The sequence below is a fragment of the Vicugna pacos genome, chromosome 27 (assembly GCF_048564905.1).
Source record: "Vicugna pacos chromosome 27, VicPac4, whole genome shotgun sequence".
In the NCBI taxonomy this organism is placed as follows: Eukaryota; Metazoa; Chordata; class Mammalia; order Artiodactyla; family Camelidae; genus Vicugna; species Vicugna pacos.
This window is the reverse complement of record NC_133013.1, coordinates 3,469,660-3,494,406: the sequence shown is the minus strand read 5'-3', so window position 1 is coordinate 3,494,406 and position 24,747 is coordinate 3,469,660. Positions and strand designations below refer to the sequence as shown.

Genomic DNA, 24,747 nt, shown 5'->3' with positions numbered 1-24,747 from the left:
AACTGATGTCGAAACCAACCCCCCGAGGCTGCTCAGAGCACACAGCCCAAACCCAGGAGGACTACCTTAAACAAAAGTCCATATTCTCCACAGAATTTAAAATGACCAGAGTGCCATTCAAAAGGCCCGAACTTAGCAGCGTGTAAAGAGGAGAGTTTCAGTGCACATGGAAACGACATGAACCGAAGCCAGTGCCAAGACAACACACGTCCTGGGGCTGCCTGACAAGGACTCTGACGCAGCCATTATAACAGTGTCCCACGAAGGGAGAGAACATTCTAGAAATGAATAGAAAAGAAGTTGCGGCAAAAACTAGAAGAGCTAATAAAGAAGAATCAAATAAAAACTCTAGAACCTCCCAAAACACATTGACCAAAACAAAAAGTTCACAGGATTCCAGGTATGTGTCCATCACTGGATCGCATAAATAATTTATGGGACTTCTCTGTGCTCAAGGAGTGGGAAATGTAACTCCACACTCTGTAGGTGTGGGCTGTGCTTCCAAAGAGGACCGCGTGAGAGGGGTGGAGAGAGTTAGTTTACTGCAGAAGGACCTGACAAAGCATTTACAGAGACAAGTCGTGCTGACAGCATGTGCCCTGGACATGAGGCGCTGAAACGATGAAAATGGAACTTCCTGTCCGTGGTCTTCCTCCCCAGACTCGTAACCTTAATCACGAAAAAGACATCAGACAAATCCTCATATGAGGACATTCTACAAAATCTCTGACCAGTGCTCCTCAAAACCATCAAGATCGTCAGAAACAAAGGAAGTATGAGAAACTGTGACAGTCAGTAAGAGCCTAAGGGGACACGATGAATGCAATGTGGTCCTGGATGAGATTCTGGAAAACAAAAAGAACATTAGGCAAAACTTAAGATGGTCTGAATATAGGACAGATTTTAGTAAGTAGTTGTATATTAATATCAATTTTTCAATTGTAAAGATATTAATAATCAGCAAAGTTAGGTGTAATGAAACACTGAGTGCTACCTTCACAATTTTTCTGTAAATCTAAAACCATTCTATATTAAAAAGCTTATTTTTGAAAAACTACTAAATGGGCTCAGTAGGAAAATGGCGATAACAGAAGAAAAAGTCAGTGACATCCAAGACAGATCAATAGAAATTATCCAGCTTGAACAAGAGAGAAAAAAAAAAGAGAGATAAAGAACAGCCCAGGGGCTCTTGAGAAAACACCAAAAGACCCTGCATTCACGCCATCACATTCTGGAAGTGGAGGAGAAAGCGCAGTGCAGAAAAGTGTTTAATGGAATAAAGGCTACAAACTTACCAAATCTGGTGAAAGACATAACCCCACAGACTCAAGAAGCTTAGCAAATCCCAGAGTATAAATCAAAAGAAATCTGTGCCCAAACACGTCACAATCAAACTGCTTAAAACTAAAGACAAAGAAAAACACTGGAAAGCAGTCAGATAAAGACGATTCATTAGTTATAGGCTAATAATGACAGTTGATTTTTCACTGGGTACCATGATGAAATAAAGACATTATCTGAACCTACTCTAAAAAAAAAAATTGATAAAGGAAGTTCTTCCTACAAAAGGGAAATTGTACCTCAAGGAAACTTGAAGCAACAACTGTGTAAGAAGAACAGCAGAAATTGTAAGTATTTATGTAAACAGAATGGACTATTCTTTTCCTCTTGAGTTCTTAAATGTATGCTTTTTGAGTGAAAGTAAAAAAATATAATATGATCTGATGAGGGTTTCAGTGTACGTAGCTGTACTATATACACCTACAGCATTAGGGGTAAGAGTACGGGGCACATGGACTGATAAGATTTCTTCACTCCACCTGAAGGGGAAAAATACTGATTCTAAGTAAACTGTGACAACTCGAGTATGCATACTGTAATCCTAGAACGCATACTAAAAAAGCCAAGCAAGGTGATGCTGTCAAAACACAACAGACCAATTAAAATGGAATACAAAAAATGTTCAAATAACCCAAAAGAAGGGAGGAAAGGGAATGTAGGAACCAAAACCAGAGAACAATAAGAAAACAAAAAGTAAAATGGGAGACTTGAGCCCAAAGATACTGACAAGCACAATAATATAATGTGAACGATCTAAGCTATCAATTAAAAGGGACTGTGAATGTATGAAACACGACCTAGCTACCAAAAACCAAACAAACCCATTTCAAATGTAATGCTACAGGTGGAGTAAAAACAAAGGATAAAACAAGATGTGCCATGCAAACAGAAATCAACGTAGCAGGCAAGGCTATTTTGGCTCAGAGTATTTCAGACTTTTCAGGTCATTCAGCCTCTTGTGGCAACTACTCAACACTGCCATCATAGCACGAAAACAGCCACAGACTGTGCATAAAAACATGGTGAGGGCTGTGTTCAGGTAAAACTCTGTCTGTAGAAATAGGTGGTAGGTTGGAATCGACCCAGAGGCGACAGTTTACTGACCCTATTACAGAAGAATTGAACCATACCATCTCTCAGCTGGATCTAATTGATCCACTGGCCAACAACATGGCAGGATACACACTCTTTTCAGATTCATGTGAACGTTCACCAAGAGAGACCACTCCCTGGGTCATTTAAAACAGTGAACAAATGTGAAAGAATTAAAATCATAAAAAGCATATTCGGGGGTGGGAAGGGACACGTGGGGAGTTCAAGAATTACAAATACTGACTATGGTATATATAAAATAGATGAAAAACATTTATTTTGTACAGCACAGGGAACTATATTCAATCTCTTGTAGTAACGAACAATGAAAAAAGAATATAAAAATGAATCTTTTATATGCATATGTATGACTGAAACATGCTGTACACCAGAAACTGACACATTGTAACTGACTACACTTCCATAAAAAAATAATAAAATGATTTAAACTAGTGGGGAAAAAACATATTCTATGACAATAATGGATAGAAATCAATAGAAGAGGTTAACAAAGAAGTCAGTAACAGGAGGACAACGTGGAAAGTCCAAACACTTGGAAATTAAAGAAAACACTACCAATTTTAAGACTGATTTTTAAAAAGCACAGGAAAACATAGTACTGATGAAGGGATACACACAGATCAATGGAATAGAACAGAAAGTCTAGAAATAGACCCAAACAAACAGGACCAACTGGTTTTCAACAAAGGTGTAAAGACAACTTAATGGAAAAACACAGGCTGTCCACAAACGGTGTCTGATTAAGTAGCTCCATGAAGAAGAAAGAAGTTTGACACAAACCTCACACCTTACACAAAATTCTACATGAAATGGATTGTGTCTAATGCTGACATACTAAACTATCTTTTAGAAGAAAATATAGGAGAAACCCTCGTGGGAAGACACATCTTAAGCGTGACCACTAAAGCATGATTCACGAGAGAGACAGCGGGATTTCATTACTCGCTGGAGACGCTCCAAATGCGAGTCACTGGAGGAATCAGAGCCCAGGCCAGAGCCCATGGGAAGCAGATCTTCCCTCCGCACTTGGGGATTTCAGTTGACAGATGGGAGGCATGAAAACCGCAGTGCCTCTGGGCACCCCCGGGGACACCCATGCCGTCCTGAGGATGCCAAAGCCCTGGCTCCACGTGACCTCAGGAAAAACACTCTCTGATACTGCTGGCTGGGGAGTGGGGTCAGGAGAAAGCGGGTTGAACTTTGCATTATAAAGTCTAGATGCACGTTCCTTTGAAATTAGGAAATCCCAGCAAATGCCACATCTTCCAAGACAATGACAACCATGTTCTAAGCGCCAGAAACACAACCCAGGTCCAAATCGAGAGGCAGAGGGCAAAGGCCCATCTCACAGCAGCTGCCAGAAGTGCAAGGTATTCCTTCCTGCTCTGCCCGGGGTATGCTGGTCAGGTGTGAGGCTGCCCAGGCAGAGCCGGGCTCCCTGACATCCGCCCACCTGGGATTCCGCGTTCAGGGTGATGACTTCCTCGTTGTGGTCCAGCAGTTTGCAGGCATACGCGATGTTGATGGCTGTTTCCTGTTTGTCACCGGTGAGAACCCAAATCTGCAGACCCGCCTGACGCAATTTAGCAATGGTTTCCGGGACTCCGTCCTGCAGGCGGTCTTCAATCCCAGTGGCACCTGGTCAAAGGTACGACAGTGCGGGTGAGCCCCCTGCTCCTGGGCTCCCACCCTGACACAGCAAAGGTGCTGACCCATCCTGCAGACGGGGCCCTGCTTGTGGGCCGTATCACCTGGAAGCACTCAGGTGATTCCACACTCAGGACAGGGCTCTCCCAACTCCATGGCAGGGTAACTGGGAGGGGAGACGCTGAACGCAATTCTCCAGCCTTACAGCAGAGCATCTCCAATGCTTCACGCAGCTGACTTCCCACTTCACAGACAGCCTGGAAACCAGGCGTGTGCGGAGACGGGGGCAATGACCATGTTTCCAGGGATGAAAAAGTTTTAAAAATCACCCATCCCACAGAAAGCTTCTGGTGAATGACATCCACAGTGTGTGTTCTCAACAGTCCTTGCAGGGAGCTAACGAAACAGACTACAGAGGCCCATTCTTTCTCTTTTTTTTAAGTTATAAAATTTTTTAAATGGAGGTACTGGGGATTGAACCCAGGACCTCACGCATGCTAAGCACACGCTCTCCCACTGAGCTACACCCTCCCCCCCCCATTATTTCTTGAAAGCAACACTGTCGGGAATACACTTTTTCCACAAACATAGTGATTAAGAGGCAGATTTCCCCCATGCAGGAATCAGGAAAAATACACCACCTGGTGCAGAAAAGCGTTCGCTAAAGCCAGCCTCCATTTCTCCTCTGCTTCCAACTTGGGGTGATGGCCTCTGCCTTCCTTCTAGAAGCACAGCATTGCCTACGGGCCCCCCTCGCCCCAGCCCTGCCTTTCTCTTTTATGCCATGCTGTTCCCTGTGTGGGGATGTTGCTGTGGACTGAATGTCTGTGTTCCCTCCCTCCCCCAACAAGAACCCATAGGTTGACGCCCTAATCCCTGAGGTGACGGCATTGGGGGGGGGGCCTCTGGGAGGTGATTAGGTCATGAGGGTGGAGCCCTCATGAGTGAGATTAGTGCCCTTGTAATAATAAAAGACACAAGAGAGATAGTGTCTCTCTCTCCGTGGTGCGAGGATACAGAAGGAAGGCAGCCGTCTGCAGAACAGGAAGGGAGCCCTTATCAGGAATCAAACTGGCCAGCACCCTGACCTGAGACTTCCAAGCCTCCAGGACTATGAGAAATAAATGCCTGGCGTTTAAGCTACCCAGCCTGTGCTGTTTTGTTAGAGGCCCGAAATGACTAAGATAGACACCATTTCCCTTTCTCTGCCTCAAACAGAAGAGATGGCAGGTGCAGGGAGGGTGAAGTCAAGGTGTAACACACGCACAAAAAGTGCACATTTCTTAGATTCACCCTCTGATGCACTTTCACAAATCACACACCTTGTAACCAGCCCTGAGCTCAGGAAACAGGATCACCAACTCCCCAGGAGCCCCCCTCGGGGGTCAGTGGCTGATTTTTCTCTTCCAGCTCATGCAGCCTGTGCGGCGTGTTGGACCTGGACCTCCCACTTGGTAAGTGCACCAGAAGGCTACATGGGAACTTGGGAGGAGTCCAGAAAGGAGGAGGGGATACTGCACCCAAGCTGCCCTCTGCTCTAAACCACGGAGGCCCTGGCGGGAGGACCAGGCAGGGTGTGGGGCTCAAGGTCTGCTGAGGAATGAGCATGTTATGGTCCTTGCTTACAGTGGGCGTGTCCCTTGGGTCCTGGTCCCCCTCCCCAGCCCTAGCTCTGTGGCTCCAGCATTGGAAGAGGGTGTGTATCTCTGACCCCTCATCTTTACCATCCAACAGTGCCAACATCTTTCTGCACATCCCGAGTGTCACCTCTGCTGAAGTGTGTTCCCTGATGTGGCAGGGACAGCAGAGGGAGGGAGGGTCTTGCCCACCTCTGTGTGTTCACAGTGTCTTGTTCACACTTAATAATAATGACTATGGAATAATCATAATGGTGGTTAATCCTGGTGGATTACCATCTACCAGGAAAAGTTTGCACAGCATCCCCAAGATGTGAGAACTACAATTTCCCCACCACTCAGGGGTGGAAAGCAAGGTGAGGGAGGAGAGTTTAGCAAAGGACGGGCCCATGTGTGGAGGGTGAGAAGGCTAGCTGACCCACAGCCTGGCCACTTCTCTCCCCCCTCCATTGTCCAAGGCTGCCACCATCCTGCCTGGAATACAGACTAGTCTCCTAGCCAGTGACCCTGCCTCTGTCCTTGCCGGCCCCAGAGCCAATCCTCAGAGAAGCCAGAGCACTCCTCTAAACCACCAGATGAGTTGGAAATCTACTGAATTCACCTATCGTTGTAAACTCTGCTGTTAGATTTTGGTCAATGGGAAAGCAGTCTGGGAGGCATTGTCTTGAGATTCACCCTGCTTTTAACTGCAAACACTGGTCTCAGCTGTCCCACAGTGCCCTGCAGGTCAAGGTGCTCAATAAATATCTGAATTGATGGGGAAAAAAATGCATTCCCCACAAAGTATGCCTCTGCTCCAAACCTCTGAGCGGCATTATCTGCACTAGGACAACGCTCCCACTACGAGGCAGTGCTTTGTGTACAAATCAACCAATTACCCACTCTTCACTAGATAGTGACCTCCTGCAAAGAGGTCTTCTTTCCCCCCATCTTTGTACCCTGGCTGTTTAGCCAGGACCCTTGGTAAATGTCCCCAGGGAAAGAAAGCAGGGAAGGTCATGCAGGTAAATTCTGGTCCAGAGGGAGTCTGCCTCTGTTTAGGGAAAAATGAGTACCTTAAAAATACAGCTTCTTACTAACTACTATATATAAAATAGATAAACAACAAGTTTCTTTTGTATAGCACAGGGAACTATATTCAATATCTTGTAGTAACCCTATAATGAAAAAGAAAATACAAGCTAATATATGTAGGTATATGTATGACTGGAACACGATGCTGTACACCAGAAACCAACACAACATTGCAAACTGACTATATTACATCGTAGACTATGTTACTATATATATATATATATATATATATATATATATATATATATATATATTTATTTATATATAGCTTCTTTATTTTAGGAGCTAATTGGCCAAAGTAATGGCCTCCCCACTGGGCCACTTGACAGACCTTCATCTATACAATGTACAGGTTTGAATCAAACACAGAACACAACCAAAGTCAGAAACAGAGTTATGAAATACGGCATGAACTATGCCTGCGAAAGAAGAGGTAATCTGAAGAACAGTCCTTTTAAGATGACCTGTGTCTTTCTGAGCTCTCCAAGGTAGCTTGTTTGTAATATAATTTATGTGGCTTTGAGTAAATGTCACCTTCTTTACAACCTGATCCCTGGGAGAACCTGGCATTTCGAGATTTATAACCAGGGTAGTGAGTAGGGTTCAAGTTGGTGCCACCAAGCCCCACTGGGCTCAGATGTCAGGCAGCTTTTAATGGGGGGGGGGGATCCCACCAACTGAGGAGCTGCAAATGACATTTGTAGAAAAGAGCAAGACAGCCTGGAGAAAGTGAGCAGAATGTAGGTTCTTGGCCAGAACACGGTGGAAAAGAAAATTTCAAGAGCACAGTGTGAATGATGATCATTCCCCTCACGGTTCTCTGATGTCCTTTAATGTAAGAACCTAAGTAAAAAGATTTCAGTGGGGCTTTGAGATATTAAATTTGGCTTGGGGACATTAAATATCTAAAAGCTCACTCCACATTTCTCAAATGTGACTCTGAGGAGTTGGAGCACTGTGCCCGTGGAAGACTCAGTGGTGAGCAGTGAGGCGGTGGCTCTCCCATTCTCCAGCTTGGCCTCCTCATCTCTGAGCCATAAACATTCCAAATTGTAGGGGATGGTTAAGTGTTTCCCAACCGGCTTGCAGGAGGAAGGCTGACTTGCTGCTTTTGCCATTTCTGTGGTGCAAGCACACCCACCTTGGGTGATTTAAAGCCACCACAACAGCATTGGAGCAGGTGAGGGTAGAGCTCAGTGGTAGAGTGTGTGCTTAGCATGCCTGAGGTCCTGGGTTCAATCCCCAGTACTGCCATTAAAAATAATAAACAAATAAATGTGAATAAATAAACCTAATTACCTCTCTCCCTAATAAAAAAAAAAGCATCAGAAGGCTATGCAAAATTCCTGAGAATGCATGCAAAACAGCAAACAGTGACCGCAAAATTCCTGAAAACTTAGCAGCAGGCTCCGGCCAAAGGGCATGAGCAGACTCCAGCATGCTGCCCACGTCCTGGTGGGCAGTCCTGGGGCTCCTTCCCCGACCCAGCTCAGAGCCACCCTAATACGCCTCTGGAGAGAAGCACCCGCCTGGGGATGACAGACATGCTTGAATCAGAATTCTGAACCATTTTACTGCCAGGACACTGACCTAACCCCAACAGAAAGGGCTGGAGGAGGGAAAAGTAGAAAACCCTATTTTTAGAGGTTTGCACAATTGTCCAAGTAAAAATGCCAGAACCCGAGCCAGGAAGCAATTCCTGGGGAAAAGACTAGGAAGATGAGTTGATTTCAAGTTCAGGATGATCCTAGGGTGAACTAGAGCTGTTTAAAATTCAGGATATGTTAACAGACATATAGCATCTGGGCCAAGGGAGGTGACAGGTGCCCAACCACCAGAGAGTCTGTACAGAAGAGGCCAGCCAGGCCATTCAGGTGTGGAGCCTTCATCACTGCGCAGCTGCTGGGTGTGGACCTGGAGTCTGCACTTTGCTCAGCCCTTCGCTGCATCCCCTCTGCCCACCCTAACAGGACTATTACTTCCCCTTAGCGGATAAGGAAACTGGTATGCACGTGCCCAGGCTCACATGACCAGTAAGCGGCAGAGCCAGGACTGGACCACTGAGCCAGGGCAGGGAGGCAGATTTCACTCTACTCAGTAAGTTAGAGCTGTGGAGGGGGTGGGGGGAGAGGAGCTGCTCCTAGGGGAGGGCACCTGCAGTGGAGGTCAGAGAGGCCGGGCAGGTGCATCCTGCCCTCCAGACAGGAAACCAGCAGGACCCCCTCCCATTCCACAGGCCTATCAACTGTCTTTTGGAGAAGCTCCTTCCAGATGTGAACAGCGTTCAGTAAACCAAAACCTGGCAGCCTCGACGAGGCACAGCCCGTTTCCAAGTGTTTCATTTAATTCACCCCCAGGGATACCACTCAGGATGCCTCTGGGGCTCTGGGTCCTCGGACTGTTTTGAATTGTACATGGCCTCCTATAGGACAACGTGGACAAAAGAGAATATCATATAAAGTGTGTATATGTGATGCTCTTAAGTATGTGAGTACTCTACTCTATTGCAGACGCATATGTAGATATATCGATATCCCAACTCGTTTGCCCAGGGAGGAGGCCAAACGAATTACAGCCTTTCTTGTTGAAAGGTGAACCCCATTTCTCTGTGCCCCGGGAAGATCATCTGACCACCAGCACCATGGGATGGGGAGTGTGTACACACACACAGCACTGTTCCAACGAGCTCCTGTTGACCGTACAGACAGCGCGAATACAAAGACTCCTCTAATTTAATACATACATCAGTAAATATTACGTACTTTAAATACTTAATCAAATGAATACTTAAGTAATAAAATACTTTTATAGATACTAATATGAATTCAGTAGCAAATATGAGCACATTTTAGTAAAAATGAGCCTTCTTTTTGGGGGGGGTGTTAATCCAAATTGAATTTTTGAAACATTCACAAGATGTGAGTGGAGTCCAACGGTTTCTGTGTTTCCTGGATGGGGGAGATCTTGTCAAGCATCCATTGTTGAGGAGCCTTACTCCTCATCACTATTTTTGGTGGGGAAGTAGGGTTTCAGGGGAGGCAAGTCGGGTGTGGTTGCAGTGTCTGGCCGGAGTGGCATATGAAATGTCACAGAGGGACACAGTGAGAATATTCAATCAAGGCCAGCAGCCCCCGCACCGGGGGGGGGGGGGGGTCCCCGCTAGCGTCAGGCCAGAGGGGTCGTAACCAAGCCCGCATGCGCGCAGAGCTGCCACTGGCTAGAGGCACCGGCACCTCCCGGTCCAGGATGCTGCAAACTCCGCGCGGCTCCACATGACATCCGCTCGCGAGAGTAATTACCCAACAGATGCAGATTCGTCTCCAGGCGCATGGCAGACTGAAAGAGGAGCTCCTCTCGGTTGTCCAGGGCAGATTCCGCTTCCAAGTGGCTTTGCAGCCAACAGGCATACTCCTCTTTGCTCAGAACCTGGGAGAGACCCGCTGATGAGAGCCCGCAGGCCGAGCCCCGCTGGCCCCGCCCTCCCGCGGAGCCACGCCCACTCACCCTCTTGGCGATGCACAAGGTGCGCAGGCCCTCCACCGCGTACAGGTTGAGGTAATTCTGAGTCTTGCTTCGGATTTTCTTTTGATGCCTTCCCCTGGCGTCATCTAAGTTGGAGGAGAAGCAGAAACGACGGAGGAGTGAGGACAGCAGAGCCCGGTGGAGGACCCTGGGTGGACCTCCCCGGCCACTTTGCCCATCGACATCACGCTGCGTCCACGGATTACGCAGCGGGAGAGCTCGGCACCAGCAGAGATTCTAGCTGGGAACCCTTCCCACCCGTGGAAAGAAAACAGCCACGTGTTAAGGCCTCTAATGGAATCATGCTCACAGAGACGGAACATAGCATGGTGGCTGCCAGGGGCTGGAGGGAGGGGAGAAAGGCGTACAGAGCTTCAGTTTTAAAAGATTAAAAAGTTCTGGAGTTCTGCTGCACAGCAATGCGAATAAACTTGCCACTACTGAGCTGTACATTTAAAAATAGTTAAGATAGTACATGTATGTTGTTTTCTTAAAATCACAATTAAAAAAAAAAAAGCTAAAAAAAAAAAAGCTAAGAAATCAGCTGTCAGCTAGTAAGTTTCCCAAACATCCACCCTTTTCTGTTTTCTGCAGACCCAGATGTGGAGCAGGCTGGCGTGTTTCCAGTCTGCAGAAGTGCTGACTCTGAGCCTCACCCAACTGCGGAATCCACGGCAAAATGACACACACCTTCTTAACTCCACCATATTCTGGAGGCAATAATTATGAGCGAGAAGGCAGAAGGCAATTCAGTTTTCGCATGCTAACAGTGTAAGTGAGTGCATGAGTGTGTTTTGGGGCCAGTGAGGAGGACGTGGCCATCCCCGTTCTGCCTCCTGCTAGCTGGCCGCATTTGGAATGCTGGCCACAATTTGGCTACAATTCATCAAGCAGCAATGCCACTAGAGCATCCTTTCGCGATGACTGATTCCAACCACCTGCAGTGAGGGGCACCCCGAGCACATCTGCTCCACTCGGTTTATCCTACGTCTGTTTCATTCCCTGTCAATAGTACACACGTTTGATAAAAACTTAAAAGTCAGATGTTACTTTAAAAAGAAACTTGTTGTCTTTTTGACTGCTTCTAATATCCCTTGTTGAAATGAGAACGTCATATAAACAAAAGCTCACTAAGAGTGATCTGCCGTCCCTTTGTCCAGGAGGTGGACATATAAACGAAGGCACATAAACTTCCTGTTTATGAAAAAATCATATTTAATAATAACAATAAGGGCACAAATGAACTACTTATTATTTATAACTAAGATGACTGATTTCTTGAATATGTGTAAGCACATCTGACTGTCCTTTATGACTGGATTGCCGCATTCTATTGATTTTTATTTTGTGGTTGGCTTTATTCCTTTGATAATTATGTAAGTTTAAAAAGCTAAAGCTCTAATCTGCTCTCAGAAACAATGATCAGTACACATACATAAATTTAAAAAAACTGCAGTATATTGTATATATGTATTTACATGCAATATGTGTGTGTGCAGTCAAACTGTAATAATTCTACCTAATAAAACTGAAAAAGGAAAAAAAGAGAAAAATCATATTTAATAGAAAGTCCAATTTCTATCCCCCGTACACCAGTAATGTTGCCAGACAGAAGATGCCTAAATGGCACACTGGACATACCTTTTACTAAAAATATTATTTCTCGTTTACCTGAAATTAAATTTTAACTAGATATTCAATATATTTAATTTGCTAATTCTAGCCATCCTACCTTCCAGTGATGAGGCCCCTGGTCTGGGGAAGGCAATCTATGATCCAAGTCAGCTCCTTGACAAACAGGACCTGGGAGAGGCTCTCGTAACCTGGGAGAGGAGTGCTCTCTCCATGGAGATGACAGCGCCCCCTAAAGACCAAAGATTGGTCCCCAGGGGGCAAAAAAGTCTTTTTATGCATAAAGCACAGATCTACATAAAGTCCATAAACAGACATACAGCACATCTGTGGCATTAAAATGTCATGGGTGGACAATTAGGAAAAAAATCCAAAAAGACTCCCTAAGGAGGCAGTGAAAATAGAGGGTTGGGCACCCCCGCCCGAGACTACTTCAAGGGATTTAAGTTTCCTGAAAAGATGACACTGAAAGTCATCTTAGTTTTGACTACCGTTTACTCCTGGTGTTGTGATAACATTACCCCAGATTCTGACTGTTCTTGGAGCAAAGACATCTGAGGGACCTGGATGTGATATTAATAAAGTGCTTCAGGTGTCTGGGGGGTGGGGGGGAGGGTAAGGCTGCACTCGGGGGAGGGAGCAGGGTGCATGGCCTTTAACCACCTTGGTCAAAGCAAAACTAATGAATGAAAAAGAATATGAAATGTATGTATATGTATGATGGAAACATGACGCTGTACACCGGAAATCGACACATTATAACTGCCTATGCTTCAATTCAAACAAACAAACAAAAAACTAATGAGTGAGAGAAGGCAGGCCAGGCCACTCAGGACCTAGGGGGCCCTGGATGAAGGTTTGGTCACACACCGCGGTGTTTCTGTGCGGGACGGAGTCTACCCAGCCCTGCAGGGAGAGAAACCGTGACCACCACCTGGTGGCCCTCCCTCCTCCTCTATTCTTTGCCCTTGGAGGAGGGTGGAGCCGTCTGCAGCTCTGTGCCTTAAAAACCACACAAAGTGGCAACTGGACTGAACCTCTGGTGAGTGAATCTTAAGGAAAAGAAACCAGAGATGGGAAAGGGACCACACTTAAGCTTTATGCCTGTAACACACCAGGCATGATGCTAGGAGTTTGGACAGGGGTTTGCTGTCAGGTCAGCATTCTGACTTCCTCTGTACAGATGGGAGGCTGAGGCACGGGGAGAGTGAGTGACTTGCCCAGGGTCACTCCAGCCCATAAGACTTGGAATTTGAATAGAGGTCTGTAGGTCCTGGATGGGGTAGAGTCCCTGCTTTCTACCCGATCCCACCTAACTTATTGCTAGGCCACGTCCTTCGAACATGACACATTCCCCATCCACCTCCTCGTGTCTTTTTTGATCAAAGTGTTGCAAGCTCTTTGAAGAAAGATGCAGGACACTCCGATGCTCTCCTCCCTGTATCCCCTGCACACAGGCAGAGCAACCTGGCCACAGTGCTGCACGTCACAGGCAGCCATCTGCAAATCGGCTCTGCTCCATACCCCACCCACCCCCTCACTCCCGAAATGAAAACTGAATGAGTTATGCACAATGCCAGGGTGTCACTGGTGGATAACTTCAAGATGACCCCAGAGCCATCCCTTCCCTTGGGAAACCGCTGGGGGCTCTGAATGCCCTGAATCTTAAACTGCCTGGCGTCTACGTGTAGATCTTCCCTCTCCAAGCCTCCCTGAAGCGCACATCGCTTGGAAATTCCCAGAGGAAGGTGGAGACTTACGCAAACTTCTTGTTTTTGATTTGTACCCTCCAACATCACGGTTTGAGCAATGCGAGAGTTAACATGACGTCATGCTTTTATTTTTTCCATAGTGCACCAGATGGAAGGCTTTGCTCTTTCTCACCTGCAGTTAATCCCTCCCGGGGACCCATAAGGAGGAGGTGGGCAGCAGCAGGTGAGGTGGGTGCCAGAGCAAAGCTACACTGGGGCTGCAGGACCAGAAGGGAGGGGGTCTAGGGCTCCCTTCACCCCCTGACCTTGAAGCTGACTCTGAGAGATAGAAGTTTTGTTTGTGCTTTGTCTAGACATTTAAAGCTTTTTATTCATTTTTTAAAAAGTGCACTGCCAGCCAAGTATGAGCATGGCCAGTGCTGCAGGCTTCTTGGCGGCTCTGACGCCCCTCGCACAGGTCAGCAGGTTCCCTGCTCTCTCTCTGGGCTGGGGGTCAGCGTCTCTGGCCATCCCACCCTACCCTTGCTGGCTAGTGCTGGCTTGGCTATTCACCCTATCCATAACCCACTGCAGGTGTTAAAGTCCAAAACACAGAGGTCTGTTAAACCGTCTTTACAAGAAGGCTGTGGAATTCTTTTAAAAAAAATAATCAAAAGGCTCCTTTATTGTAAATGTAGATAATACCATAATTCATCAAAATAATTTATAATAGTTAACTGCTTCTTAAATATAATCTTCTAAATGATGCCTTTTGAAGTTGAAAGTAATATGGATTCAGTTCATTTAAAATTATTTAGAACAGGGTAATAGAAATTAAAAAAAAATTAACTGCCACCTATGAAGTCTTCTAAGAAAGGAAATCATGACAAGTTCTTGATGAGATAAACACCACTCCATTATTAAAGGGGATCAAGAAGAAGCATAAAGTTAAAAAGCACAAAGGTAATGTTTTTGCAGTAGAAGGAAATCTACTCAGGTAAGTATCATATCTACGGTTTTTCTTTCATGTGGATGCAAAAGCTAATTTCAGAATGAAGGTGGCTCTCTGAACAAAATCAACCTGAAACTTGGATTCCATGTCTTCCCTGGGGCAGAATCACCACCTGATGGGAAGGCAAAACCCATCCCCCCGGAGTAGGTCATCCCCAAGAAAGGCCCTTCATTGAAACCAGATGCATTTGCAATTCACTCAGATGCCTTTGGGAGGGAATAGCTCTGTGCCAGGAAAAAGGATTTCCTGTCTGCAGAGTTTCTGCGGTAGCCAGGAGTCCTGCTCTGAGGCACTGTGATCATGGGGAGAGGACGAGAGGACCGTGGGAAGTTAAGCAGTATTCCCTAGCTCCACTCCTGAGCTCCAGAGGGGCATATCCAGTGTACAGGGTTTCACACAGGTGGTACCCAGAGCTGTTTCCAGGATACAGCAAGGAGGGAGGTAGCAGAATTATGTGATCCCTCTCCATCTGCCAGCAGCATCCTCACCTCCACCCTGCTTCTCTCCCCTGGAGGTCAGACGGCCCCTCCTTTGTCCTTTGGGTACAGAGGGAGGTGTGACCAGGTTTCCTAGTGGGCACCCAGGTTCTCCCCCTCCCAAGTCCAGTAGCATTTGTTCCTGGAAAGAGGGGCAAGTCCTCCTGCTAAACAAAGTTCCACCCTCTATACCAGTGGTTTCTGGACTCCTCTTTTCAACCCCAAAGTTGCGTGGAACTCTAGCATAAAAGAGACCAAGATGGAGCTTCGCAGCCCCACAGCGGCCAGAGGCCTGCAGTCCCCACTACCTGGGCCCCCACTGAGGCCTGAGGCAGCTCCACAAATGGGCTAAAAACCATGGCCTGGGTGTCACAGGTGCTCCAGGTCCAGACAGTCACAGGGCAGAAGGGAACCTCCTGGGACTTTTGGCCAGAAGTTCTTAACCTTCATTGTCCAGATTTAAAACCTGATGCTGGGCCTCACCCCCAGGAATGCCCAACCCCATTCTCTGGAAGCGGGTTCAGACACTGACGCCCTCCATCCCCCACCCGCACCGCGCATTCCAGTCCAAACCCTTCAAGGGAGAATTTCTGGCCACCGAGAGAGGCAAAGCTCCGATGGGGGGAGGGGGTGGTTTCTGGGGACGCCGCCAGCCCCTGCGCTGAGTGGGTGGGGAGCTGCGAGCAGAGGGAGCAGGGTACCTGCGGAGCAGGGCAGCAGGAGGTCCATGACCACCGAGTCGGCCCCCTTGGTATAGACGTTAATCTCATCGGTGAGCGGGTGCCTGATCACCACCGACATCCTCTTGCGGATGGAGTCGAAGCCCAGCGTGTGCAGGAGCTCGAAGGTGAGGCGGCCCAGGTGGGGCAGCTCCACTGACACCTGGTCGTGCAGCCGGTCCACGAGCGTGCAGTTGTAGGCGCGGGCGGCGTAGACGAGCGCCGCCTCGTCGGGGCTCTCAGCCTCGTAGCGCAGCTCGCCCTCGGGCCCGGACCCGGGCTGGGGCTGGGGCTCGGAATGGGGCTCGGGCTCCGGCTCCGGCTCCGGCTGCGGCTCCCGCGCCGCCGCGCACTCGGCCGCCCAGCCGCGCGCTCCGCTGCTGTAGCCGTTGCTGGCGAGGGCCGGGGCCGGCGGGCCCAGCCGCTCCTCCAGCCCGAGCAGCGCGCCGTCGTTGGGCAGGGTGGACAGGAAGCTGGACCCCGCCTTGTGGGCGGACTTGGTGGCAGCCACGCTCCCGACGCTGCTGCAGCTCGAGGTCAGGCGGCTGGGCGTGAACCGCCGCAGGAAGTCCTCTATCGTCTTCACCGGGGACTTCAGCTCAAACCGCACCCTCACCTGCCGGAGAGGCGGGCAGAAGGCAGGTGAGGGGCTCACCCCGACCCCCACAGGGCCCTCCTCCACTTCCCGGGTGGGGCCGGGAACACAGATTTCCCACTCAAAACTGCAACCAGGCCAGGGTCTCGTCCCTCGGCCTCGTCCACTTCCCCTAACCAAAGGCTATGCAGTAGTTATTCCTTCTTTCAGGATTTGCTTGTCGGGTAGCCGCAGCCCAGGCCCTGGGACTGACTCCGCAGGCCAGTGTGGCAGGAGCAAGAGCAGGAGGGGCACACGCTGCTGCCAGATATGCCACTGCGGCGAAGAGGGCAGAGACCCCTTGTTTAGCCTCCATCACCCACCAGTGGCTTCACTGGCGGAACGTGCTGCAAGGGCTGGCTCGGGAGGAGGGGAAGGGACCTGGGAGAGTAGGGGGCCCGGGGACATGGCATGCATCCAGCCCTGGAAGACCTTCATTTGTATCCACCTAAAGTTGCCTGGGTGCATCGCGCTCAGCCATGCTGAGGTGCACCCCCCACCTGACACCACCTGGCTCACCTGGACGACCTTCTGAGGAGCTCCTGGGTTCACAGAGGCTCCTTTCACACAGAAAACCTTACTCTCTTGGGAGAGAATCTTCACGATAACCCAAACAAAACCCAGCTCGAGGACTGCCATGTTCCCGCCACCTTCAGTCACTTCCCACTGATTCTCAACCACTCCTTGAATGACAATGTTATGAACGCCAGATACAGTTACTGTGTGCCCAGCCCTACTCGGAGCCCTGGCCCTAAAGCCCCACCACCGCGCCCACGTCCCAGACACAGGAGGGGGCTGGCTGGTGTCAACGTCAGGATTCAGGTCCCAGCAACTCCTCCCGGAGTCTCAGCCCCAGCCTGTTCTGTCCTCGCTGTGAAAACTGAGGACCCTGCAGCACTGGGAGGCAGGTCGGGTGGCCACCCTCCTGGCTGCTCTGTGTCCCTCTCATCCCGGGCTCCATAGCTGTCTCCGGCCATCCATCCTCCTCCCCTGGCCACAATCCTAACACCTGCCCACTAGTCTGGGAACGTCACTGCAGAACTAGTGAGCTGGTCTGCTCTATCTGAAGTTCCCAGCTGCACCCCCTTAGACCAGAGAGCAGTGCTGAGCGACTCTGGCTTCTGTGGGAAACTGATGATGGCGGGGCTCTGCGGGCTCACAGGGATGGGGACTCCAGAACTTGCCTTTTGTCGCGGCTGATCAGGGGATGTGACCACCACTGTGTTGCAGATGGTGAGGGCGATGAAGAAGTCGAAGATGTCAGACAGCTCCGGCGAGAGGTGGGCCAGCGGGTGTTCCTGGTGTCTCGCGAAGGCCAGGCACCTGCCGCACTCACTCACCTTCTCCAGCAGCTTTGGGTCGGGCGTGATGTCTTTCTCCTGGGGAGGACACAGAGGCCGAGGGGTCAGTCTGATCCAGTGACCTGCGACGCATCTTTTTCTTTTTTTAATAGACTTTTTTTTACCCCTTCAATTATTATTATTTTTGGGGGGGAGGGAAGGGATTTATTTTATTTATTTATTTTTTAATGGAGGTATTGGGGATGGAACCCAGAACCTTGTGCATGCTCGGCACCCACTCTGCCACTGAGCTATACACCCTCCCCACCCCGCCTGCCAGGTGTCTTGGTGCTTGACTATTTAGTATGCCTTGATTTTACTAGAAGCTGTGAACCTCACCTCACCTCACATATACACATACGTCTTTTTGTAATAATACATCATGTATGATTTTAATTATATAAGAATATACAGTTGACACCTGAAATGAAATGCATATATTATATACAATAAGGTACACATGTCCTTTTTATAAAATAATACTAAGAATATACATTATTATAAAGTAACATATCTTACTCAGATTTGGAAAAATAAGAGAGTAATAGGGAAAAACCTAACAAATTTGTATCACACCACCTCATGGTAATATGCACTTTTTGAAAAGCATGCATCTGCCTTTCCTTCCAGTCTTTTTTCTACACATTTACATTTTATAGAATCAAAATATTTTATACATAAACTGGAAGTTTCTATTTTCCCCAGAAACATTATATTGCCTCAACTTTACCAGGCCTTTAAGAGCTATTTGAAAACACAGTTTTTTTTAACTTAGTTAATTTTTACTGTTGTTGAATTAATAATATTTTTATTGATGTGTAGTTGATTTACCATGTTGTGTTGGTTTCAGGTGTACGGCAAAGTGATTCAGTTATACATACACATGTATATTCTTTTTTGGACTCTTTTCCGTTAAAGGTCATTCTGAGATTGACTGTAGCTCCCTGTGCTACCCAGTAGGTCCTTGTGGTTTATCTATTTTACATAGATTGTGTATATGTTAGTCCCAAACTCCTAATTTATCCCTACCCTCCACCCTTTTCCCCTTATGATAACCACAGTTTGTTTTCTAAGTCTGTGAGTCTGAAAACACAACTTCTTAAGTTTCAAAACAGACATACCATCATTTACTTGGCCATTATCTTTATCACTGGATGCACGTTTTCACTGCTTACTGACATAACTAACACACTGATAAGCTTCTGCGCAGAGAAATCCTTGATTGAATCACTGACTTCTTAGGTCAGAGAGATGGAACACTTCGAATACTCTTGACCCATACTGACTGCGAAATCCACGTCAGGAAAACTTGTTCCAACACAGCCTCCCTCCTGCCCAGCGTGAGAGCTCCCTACCCACGTGCCCCGTGTAAACCCACCAATCAGCGACCACCATTCTAGGTGACTTCTATTCAAAGGGCAGTTTCTACAGGGGTTTCAAAGGATGTAAAGGAACGAGGCCACCATACGTGAGCAAAATGGTTTCTCCCTCTCTGGTCTTCAAAAATTTTAGAGTGAAAGTGTCTTTTAGAAGTTATCATGCACTTCTGGAAACTTCCCTGTCAGATGAGAATGGCCCGTAAATATCTGGGCAGCTGACAAAACAAGGGAGAGAGATGTTTATTAAATTTGGGCTCATCTAACTAAAACTTTAATTTTTAATTTGAGTTTGCTTTTTTCACAGCTGTTATCTTGCTCTGACACTTGTTTTCATTCCATGTGGTGGGACAGTCTTCCTCTCCATCACCCGTCTGGGTGGATCACTGGCAGTCCCCAGCCTGAGAAACTTGGTAAGGGGACCGTGTCAGTGTTTGGAAAAGATACAGCAGTGTGAGCCAGGGGAAGGCCCTGGCCAGAGGAACGTCCCCTAACTGAACAGAGGTGACCCCCACCAGCAAGAGTTTGCTTGTACCATGAAGCACAGACACTTCCGGTGAGCCGGAGTTGGAGGGGAGGTGACAGCAGGAAGGAGTGGGGCGGGACTCACCATGGGGCTGCTGAAGGCCGTGTGCTTGGACAGCATGCTGGCCAGCTTGGCCTCAGCGCGGCTGCCTGTGCGCCGGTGCGACCTGGTGCTCTGGCTCCTGTGCACGATGCGGACGCTCTGGTGGCTCCCGGAGCTGCCGCGCTGGGGCAACGAGCCCCCTCTGGGCACCACCTCCTCCTCTTCTGAGTCTGCCTCCTGGTACCTGGCCAGACGCCGGGCTGCAGGGAGAGGGACACAGTGACACACCATGGGGAGGCTGGGCATGAAACTGACTCAGCGCATCAGTTTCAAGCAGGGAGCCCTTGCTACCGTCGCTCCCTAGTGGCAAGGCCACGTTTGACAGGGGTTTCCACTGAGAGGTGGGGGCTGTTGTCATTTACGTGTGCCTTCAGTCAACCCCATTTCACAGGTGAGAAGACTGAGTCTCAGCTCATTAAGGTCACAGGAAGCAGAGGCAGGGCATGGAGACAGCACTCAGACCCCATGGGATGCCAAGGCTCCGGTCCTGTCTGATGGCACAGAGGCCATCCCGCCCCACAAACAAGTCACATGTGGGTGGAGACAGGTTCACATACAGCCCCTCTGTTCAGGGGGAGCCCAGGTGTAAACGGGGTGGGTGGGCCAGTGTGACCCCTGAGGCTCATCCTGGGGTCACAGGGCCACCTCCCCACTGGAGCCATCAGGACAGATCACGTGTTGAGCATCTGCCCTGTGGTCACGCAGACGTAACAGTTCTTAGGCCGTGTGGATGGCGCTTTCCTGTGGGGGCTCCTTGCTCAGGGTCAGGGGTGGGGAGGGTACCGTCCGCACTCACCCCACAAGGATGAAACACCCTGCATCAGGGAGGCTCCCAGCCCCCCGGGGTCACACAGCATGGAGGAGCCAGAGTTCAGGCCCAGTGAGCAGAGCTCCCAGGAGGAGCCTGACCTGATGCCTGAGCCCTTAGGGGCCGCTGGGAAGCCACAGTCCCTGTGGCCACCAGGGCCCTCGGGGGTTCACAGAAGTGCACCTGCAGCGCTGCTCTCGCTGAGGGAGGCTCTCAGCACATTTTCCTGGCTTCGCCCAGTTAGTTCAGCTTTTTCCATCGTGGATGAGCGAGAGGAGGTTAGTCAAGAGGACGTCTCACTCAGTAAGTGACTTGTGAGAGCTTCAAAACAGGTCCAGTGCTGGGCGGCAGCGCAAGACATCCTAACGCGAAGCGGTCTGCGAGAGCGGCTGCGAGGGTCTCTGGCCTGGGCATGCGTGGCACAGTCTGCCCCGTGGGCCAGGCCTTGCACTCAGCATCTTCCAAAGAAAGACCTTTCTTCAGAGATAAGGCAAGGGAAGTCACCTGCCCGTGGTCACAAGGCCGGGTAACTGCTGGCGCCAGGATCCCAACTCAGGGAACTCCTAGTTCCAGGGGCAAAACAGACTCTTGCGTGTCCCTCCCGCTACTGGCAGCGCCGTGGCGAGTGGATGGAGAAGAGAAAAGCCTGGACCAGTCCGTCCAGCTTGAAGGCTTGGGCATCACGAGCGTGGTGTCAGCCTTCCGAGGGCCTGCCTGCCCTGCCCACCCTCCCATAGCGGTGATCAGATGTTAGCCTAAAAGTGGCCATGCCTCAGGCCCCTGCTGGTGTGTCTGTGCTCTGTGCCCGTGCAGCAGTTTCTGGCCAGCAGTGGCCTCAGCGATGCCCTCGGTTCCTTGGGGAAGACGGGGACAAGGAGCAGGTGATGCGGGCCCTGGTCCTGTACCATCACCAGGACACAAGGTAGAGAGGGACACGCCCACGGTCCGTGTGGCCAGTGCAGGTACACGTGAGCTGGGCTCAGCGCTCAGAGCCAAATCCACCTGAATTCATTTCACCAACCAGCTCTGAGAGGTTAGATCATGCAAGCAGCTGGGGAAGGTGCTCTTGGCCCCGGGGCACGTCAGTCACTGATCCAGCACTTCCTTAAAGTGCTGCAGACACACCTGGTTGGTTCAGTCTTCCCCAGAAACGCTGTCCTGTGTCTTCCAGGGTGATGGACCCCTTTGCTTTATGGTACGCATCCGACAACTGTCAAAATCTTTCTGGAGTCTTATTTGGGATTCTGCCCACGGAGCTTCAGTTCCAGCGTTCAAAGGCTGACCTCAGACCTGGGTCCTCCGACTGACTCCTTTACAACTAGGCTGAGCTCTGCTTTCAGGCCAACGAACTCGTCTGCACAAGGCTGAGGAGTCAAGGGAAGTGAACCGAGAGAGGGAGGCAGGTGGGTGGAGGGGACACTGTTACTGACTGCTTCTTTTGGGTGGCAAATCAAACACGAAACAAAACAGATCCATTTCTGTACCTTCTGCTAAGATGATTAATTTTATGTGGAAGACACTAGTGGATATCATGATAATTCTTGGTTTTATATATATATATGGGGGAAGTAATTAGGTTTATTTGTTTATTTTTTAAATGGAGGCACTGGGGATTGAACTCAGGACCTCATGCATGCTAAGCACACACTACTACTGAGCTATACCTGCCCCTGCTTTGGTTTTACAAAACTCACAAAAATCTCATGCTTCCAACAGATCTTTCCCACCAAATGCCCCTAAAAAGCAGTCTTCTGTTGATGCCCACGTGCTGTCCCCCAGTTCTGGATTTGCCTCTGTTTCCACGCAAGACTTCTCTGATGCTCTCAGATGCTGGTACAGGAAAGGAGGGGAGTCCTGCTGGTACAGAGCAGGTGACCCTACTCAGAGGTACGATGGCCCTGTGGTGCGGGGACCCCCTCCTGGCTCGGGCGGGCGGGTGGCTCTGGTCACACCTTGAAGCAGATGGCTCCCCTGAGCATTCAGAGGGAATGGAGGCGGCCAAGGATGAGGAAAGGACTGCCTGAACTCCCAAGTGAGGTGACACGTCCCTCCATCTCCGCAGATGTCACATTCCAGAGGAAAGAACGCAGCATGAACTGGCCCACACCCTTCTGAGAATTTGCAGCTGATAACAAGGAGACTGATGGGTGACCAAGGAAACATCTCTTTGCCTCTTGATGTGACAGAGACCCAGTGCCTCGAATGTGAGCTTCTCCAGGCTGCCTTCCTTGGTTAAACTTGTCTGGCAGGAAACACGGAGGAGCCTTTGCTGTGGATGCTGCCAGGCCTCAGGTTCCCGAGCAGCTCCGACAGCCTTTCTGTCTTGTTCTCCCTCAAAAACCAGCAATCCCTGAAGCATGCGTGTGTACACGCACACACACAGGTGTGCATCTCTAACAGAGCAGCTCCCTGGCTGAGCCCAGATTGGGAGCCCCCAGCCCCAGACTCACCATTTGCATCATGGGAATACTCTACGCCAGACACAGTGCATCTTCGGAAAACCATCTTATTCTCGGTTAAAGTGCCGGTTTTGTCGGAGAAGATGTACTGTATCTGCCCTAGGTCCTCCGTGATGTTCAGAGCCCGACATTGCAGCTGCGAGTCCGTCTCCTCATCGTACAGCTCGATGTCCTGGTTGATGAAGTGCACTTGGCACACTTTGACAATTTCAATGGAAACATATAAGGAAATTGGGATCAAAACCTACAAGACACAAAGCACATGGAATGAGCAATGGTGAGGAGCCGGAAGCTGTGGAGTTAGTCCAATCTATTTAAACGACAAATAACTACAACCACAAGCAAGTAGGGACTACACTGTACCTTTAAGAGCTTAACCAGGTTGGTTTACAGTCAGTACTGGAAAATATTAGGATACTGGCAGCGAGTTTAAACTAGGACAAGCCCATGGTCCCACTGCAGAGCGGAAATCCACTGCGGTGTCTGGAAGTGTGGTAACCATGGCTTGGACAGAAGCAAGCGTGTCGGATTACTAAGTCATGCTTGACAGAAGCTAGGAAAGGAAAGAGAGAAAAGAGAAAAAAACAAAGCAAAACACATAGCACAGTCAGAGTCCTCATAAGCAAAGTCACCTCGCACCCAGGCCGTCCAGGGAGCTCCCGGTGACAGGAGCGGCCCGTCCTGCAGACACAACCCCACAGTTCAGAAGAGACAGTCTTTTCAGAGGCTGGTTCCGTGAACAGAACACTTTTCTGTGATCTTGATACAGAGCAGAGGGAAGAAGGCTTGGAGAACAGTCACAGGTATGCACTGGCAACTTAAGAGTAATCTTCATGGAATCAGTCCTCCATTTGTTTTCTTTTTCGTGTGGAGTAAAGGTACTGAACCGCTATCAGTGGGCTCAGAGGTCATATCCAGACTGACCGGTTCTCTGGGTAACTTCAGTATATGTTAATGCAACACCTGCCACAGTACCAGCTCAAGGCCAAAACGAAACATGCTTTCATAGAGGAGACTAATTTGGAAAGTTAAAGAAGACTGCTCTCCCTTGGATGAAGTACACATGAGAAAAGAGAGCAGGCAAAGGGCTAAGCCTCATCCTCTGTTCACTCTGTGCTCCTGAAGGTGGCAGGGATGCTCAAAGCCCCCTTCTGCTCCAACAGATCCCTGGGGCACAGATCCTCAGTTAGTGATGGGGAATTGTTCAGGAGGCATGTGAACTAATAACAGTAATGTAATAGTAATAATCATGATCATAATCATAACCAATGCTGCAAAGTGCAATGTGATTTCCTGAACTGAATCCTGGAACAGAAAAAGCACATTAGTGGAAAAAAGACTAATGGAATCCAAATGAACGTTTGGAGTTTCGTTCACGGTACCAGAGTTCGTTCCCAGCTTTGACAAGGTACTGTGGTAACACAATATGCTCACATGCTCACACACTGGGTGAAGGACACGTGGGAACTCTCTATACTATTTTTTGCAACTTGTCTGTAAATCTTAAAATTGTTCCAAAATAAAATTTAGAAAATTTGAAATTTTCTTTTTCAAGAAGTAATTGAATGGTGGCAGGGTGAGGGTATAGCTCAGTGGTAGAGCATGTGCTTAGCATGCTCAAGGTCCTGGGTTCAATCC

The 24,747-nt window shown here is 48.9% G+C and overlaps 1 protein-coding gene and 1 long non-coding RNA gene across 9 annotated transcripts in view; one reads left to right on the top strand and one right to left on the bottom strand.

Annotated features, from left to right (window-relative positions):
- ATP10A (ATPase phospholipid transporting 10A (putative)) overlaps positions 1-24,747 on the bottom strand; it is a 160,946-nt gene that overhangs the window by 17,236 nt on the left and 118,963 nt on the right. For all 3 annotated transcript variants that reach the window (XM_072950642.1, XM_072950643.1, XM_072950644.1), the window contains exons 7-13: positions 23,101-23,353; positions 19,825-20,042; positions 17,683-17,877; positions 15,847-16,480; positions 10,317-10,420; positions 10,112-10,238; positions 3,908-4,092 (exon numbers count right to left, since the gene is read on the bottom strand). In XM_072950642.1, coding sequence (XP_072806743.1) covers positions 3,908-4,092; positions 10,112-10,238; positions 10,317-10,420; positions 15,847-16,480; positions 17,683-17,877; positions 19,825-20,042; positions 23,101-23,353 — 1,716 coding nt within the window. The remainder of the gene's footprint in view (positions 1-3,907; positions 4,093-10,111; positions 10,239-10,316; positions 10,421-15,846; positions 16,481-17,682; positions 17,878-19,824; positions 20,043-23,100; positions 23,354-24,747) is intronic.
- On the top strand, positions 16,416-24,650 carry LOC140689671 (uncharacterized). 6 transcript variants are annotated; one of them, XR_012064698.1, is made up of 6 exons: positions 16,416-16,506; positions 17,729-17,902; positions 19,569-19,627; positions 21,822-22,053; positions 22,367-22,537; positions 22,713-24,650. It is a non-coding gene; the product is annotated as an uncharacterized lncRNA (long non-coding RNA). The 6 variants fall into 6 exon arrangements; XR_012064696.1 differs by having other exon boundaries at positions 19,569-19,770; XR_012064694.1 differs by having other exon boundaries at positions 19,522-19,627.